This window comes from Nicotiana tabacum, chromosome 17, assembly GCF_000715075.1.
Source record: "Nicotiana tabacum cultivar K326 chromosome 17, ASM71507v2, whole genome shotgun sequence".
NCBI classification, from domain to species: domain Eukaryota; kingdom Viridiplantae; phylum Streptophyta; class Magnoliopsida; order Solanales; family Solanaceae; genus Nicotiana; species Nicotiana tabacum.
This window is the reverse complement of record NC_134096.1, coordinates 96827057-96830626: the sequence shown is the minus strand read 5'-3', so window position 1 is coordinate 96830626 and position 3570 is coordinate 96827057. Positions and strand designations below refer to the sequence as shown.

The 3570-nt window shown below is 38.1% G+C and overlaps 1 protein-coding gene across 1 annotated transcript; it reads left to right on the top strand.

Moving 5' to 3' along the window:
* Positions 1-1483: 1483 nt before the first annotated feature.
* LOC107778508 (uncharacterized) lies at positions 1484-2155 on the top strand. Its single transcript, XM_016598781.1, has one exon. It carries the CDS (start codon positions 1484-1486, stop codon positions 2153-2155), a length of 672 nt encoding a protein of 223 aa, XP_016454267.1.
* The last annotated feature ends 1415 nt before the right edge of the window (positions 2156-3570 follow it).

Sequence of the window (3570 nt, the reverse complement as noted above, 5' to 3'; positions counted from 1 at the left end):
TAACCACTGTTATCCTTAGCCCCACAGTAGGCGCCAAACTGTTTACCCGAAAAACGGATAGAGTTGAATTTATTCTTAGTTCTAAGGATATGTGATATAGCTTAATACAAATCGTAAGGATAAAAGAAAATATCAAATATGGATCGCAAAGAATGCAAAATAAACAAAGTTGTAAAGAAGGCGATTTTTAGGACTAAGCAACATGAATCAGTTTACGAGGCTTAAAAAAGTAACTCTTGAATATAAGAGGATATGGTGCTTGAACTACAATGTGAGCTCCCAAAAAACTGCTCTTACATAAATGATAACTCCCCGCCTTTATAGTAGAGGGATCTTACTTTAAATATAATTAAAAATACTCAGTGGGAGATCCATGATAAATCAGCTTTTCCACAATTCCTGCCAAGATTCTCTCCTCTAGTGGGGTTGCAACGGCTTTTGTCTGTGAGCTCGATCTTGACTCGAGCTCTCGATCTTGGCTTGAGCTCTATTCTGACTCGGACCCTTGAATTGATTCGGGGTCAATGTTGATCGGTCTATGAATCATAAGCTTGATAGCTTTACTTTTCATCATAGTTCGATTTGGATTCGAGCTAGATAATGATATTGAACTCGACATTGTTCGGCCCCTTGGGTTCGAAGCTTGTTTGTACCATCTTCGGAACCCATCTCGACGTCTCACTTCGATCGATTATCTTTCGAACTCGATCAGACGTACGAAGGCTGAAATCTATTTCGACCGTATACAATAATATATTTGATTCAATAGGAACTTTTAACAATGTTAGATACTTCTTAAGTTTAAGATTATGAGATTAGTGACAAGCATTTTTAGCTATCAAAAAATTATTCTCATATTTAAAATCAATTTTGTTTTAAAATCTTCTTTTAACATTCTTGCCTAATCAAAGTGTAAAATCTGAACGGTAACTAGATGAGGATGACACTGCAGATTGACCCAGACGATGGACGCTAGAAAACGTCCACACACAGCAAACTTTAATTTAATTCCAGCAAATATATTGAGATTATAGAATTGCAGTATATTAGTGTATTGTATTTATCAGTTAGTCAGTTGAGATCAGTTGGTTAGTTACAAGGGTAGTTTGGTAATTAGCTGTCATTAGTTTTGTTTTCTATATACGTGTGTATATGTACTGAAGTTAGTGGATAAAATAATACACAAAATATTTTCCTAATTTCTTCTTCTCTCGAACCTTCCCCTTCTCTCTCTATGGAAGCTTGAGGACAGCCAACAATGGAGGTTGGTCTGCCATGCTAGCTTCAGTTTCGACATAGTATCAGAGCATAGCTCTAATTTCTCAACATAAATCCTCCTAAATTTCATCAATTTCTCTTCTCAATTCTCAAAATCGGAATGTACGAGCTTACGCCTTGACGGAAGGGTTTCTGAAAATGTTCATCTAATTTCTTCAAATTGAGTAATCAATTTCTCCGATCTTTTAATAATCCACTTCAATCGATGGCTGGAGACAAGGAAACTCAAAGTACAGCTGGTAATTTGGATTCGACTAACCCAGTGTACATGCACCCATCGGAGAGTGCCGGAACGACGCTAGTGCCTGTTGTTTTTGACGGAACTGGATACAGATCCTGGAGAAGAGGAGTCCTTAGGGCTTTTTCAGTAAAGAACAAAGTTGGATTCATCACAGGAAAGTGTAAGAAGCCTAACACTGATGAAGCGACCTACGATCAATGGGCTCGTTGCAATGATATGGTTACATCGTGGATTTTGAATTCACTCTCAAAGGATCTAGCTGATAGTCTACAATATGTCAACGACGCTAAGGAGTTATGGCAAGAGTTAGAAGACAGATATGATCAGACTAATGGAGTGAAATTTTATCAACTGCAAAAGGAAATTAGTGACCTTAGTCAAGGGGCTTTGGACATCACAGGGTATTACACGAAAATAAAACGACTTTGGGAGGAATTGAACACCTTGAATGCACATGCACAATGCAATTGCCAATGTACTTGTGGTGCAAAGGCAAATATGCATAAAGCTGAGCAGGATCGAAGACTAATTCAGTTCCTAATGGGCCTAAATAAAGTTTATACAGTTGTGAGAGGTAGTATATTGATGATGAATCCATTGCCCAGCATAGCTCAGGCTTTCTCTATCCTTATCTAGGAAGAAAAACAGAGATAAGTCAGACCAAATAACAAATTAGTTATGGAGTCCACCTCATTGAGTGCAAATGGACCCGGCAATGCCAAGTTCAGGACCAATTACAATCCAAAAGGAGGCAGTACTGGGCCAAACCCATACAATCCAAACAAATCAAACTATCCACCTGCTAAGTCTCGGATGTTCTATGACTATTGTAAAAAGCCAGGACACACCAGGGACAACTGTTACAGAATTCATGGTTTCCCACAAGACTTCAAGTTCACAAAAGGGAGAAATGCAGCATCTGCTGCAAATGTTCGTGTAGATTGTGAGGAGATGGAAGAAGGAAATCAAAGTCAGCGACTTCAGAGCCTAACAAAGGAGCAGTACAATCAGTTACTTAGCTTACTAGAGAAAATTCCAGGAAGAAACACATGAGAAGGTCTTGACAACAACATGACTTGTGGAGCTTCAAACTTCGCAGGTATTCTAGCTTGCTCTACCTATAAAGAGATTGCTGAAACAACCGTGTGTAGATATTCTAAATCAATTGTTGACTTGTGGATATTAGATAGTGGAGCCTCAAATCATATGACATATAGAAAATCCTTTTTAAAGAATGTTAGAACCTTGCCCTATCCTTTCCTAGTTACCTTACCTAACGGATATAGAGTGAAAGTGACAGAAATTGGAGATGCATCTCTTGGTCCTATGCTAACCTTAGTTAGAGTATTATATGTGCCTACTTTCAAATACAACCTCATCTCTATTCATTCCTTAACTGATTACCTCAATTGCATAGTTAACTTCAGTAAATACATTTGCATGATGCAGGCCCCTTCAATGAAGAGGGCTCTGGACATTGGTAAGGCAAGGAATGGATTGTACTTCCTTTGCCCTGAGTGTCATGGGTGTTCAGAGTCTGGTTCATTTTCTGTTCCTGTCAATCTTTGCTCTCATTCTTGTTTTCCTTCATTGACTGATGTTGTGAATAAGTCATCTCAGTCACATAACAATGTCAAAGAAAATACTCTTCACTCAAGCAATAAAACTGACTCTTCCTTTAATGTGAGTTCTCTTTTGATGTCTTCATCATCTCATAAAAATAACAATGAGCATCTATGGCATAACATGCTAGGCCATGTACCCTTTGTAAAAATGAGAACTATCTCCACTATACCTGTTGAATTTTCCCATAAGAAGCCATTCACTTGCCATGTCTGTCCCATGGCAAGGTAGACAAGGTTACCTTTTGGCTAAAGAATTTCATCCACTACCAAAATATTTGAACTCTTTTACATAGATTTATGGGGTCCTATCACACAACCACACATGACAATTACAAATACTTTCTTACCATGGTTGATGACTTTAGTAGATCAACCTGGACTCATCTCTTAAGTAGCAAAAGTAACACTCTTCAAGCCATCAAAGCT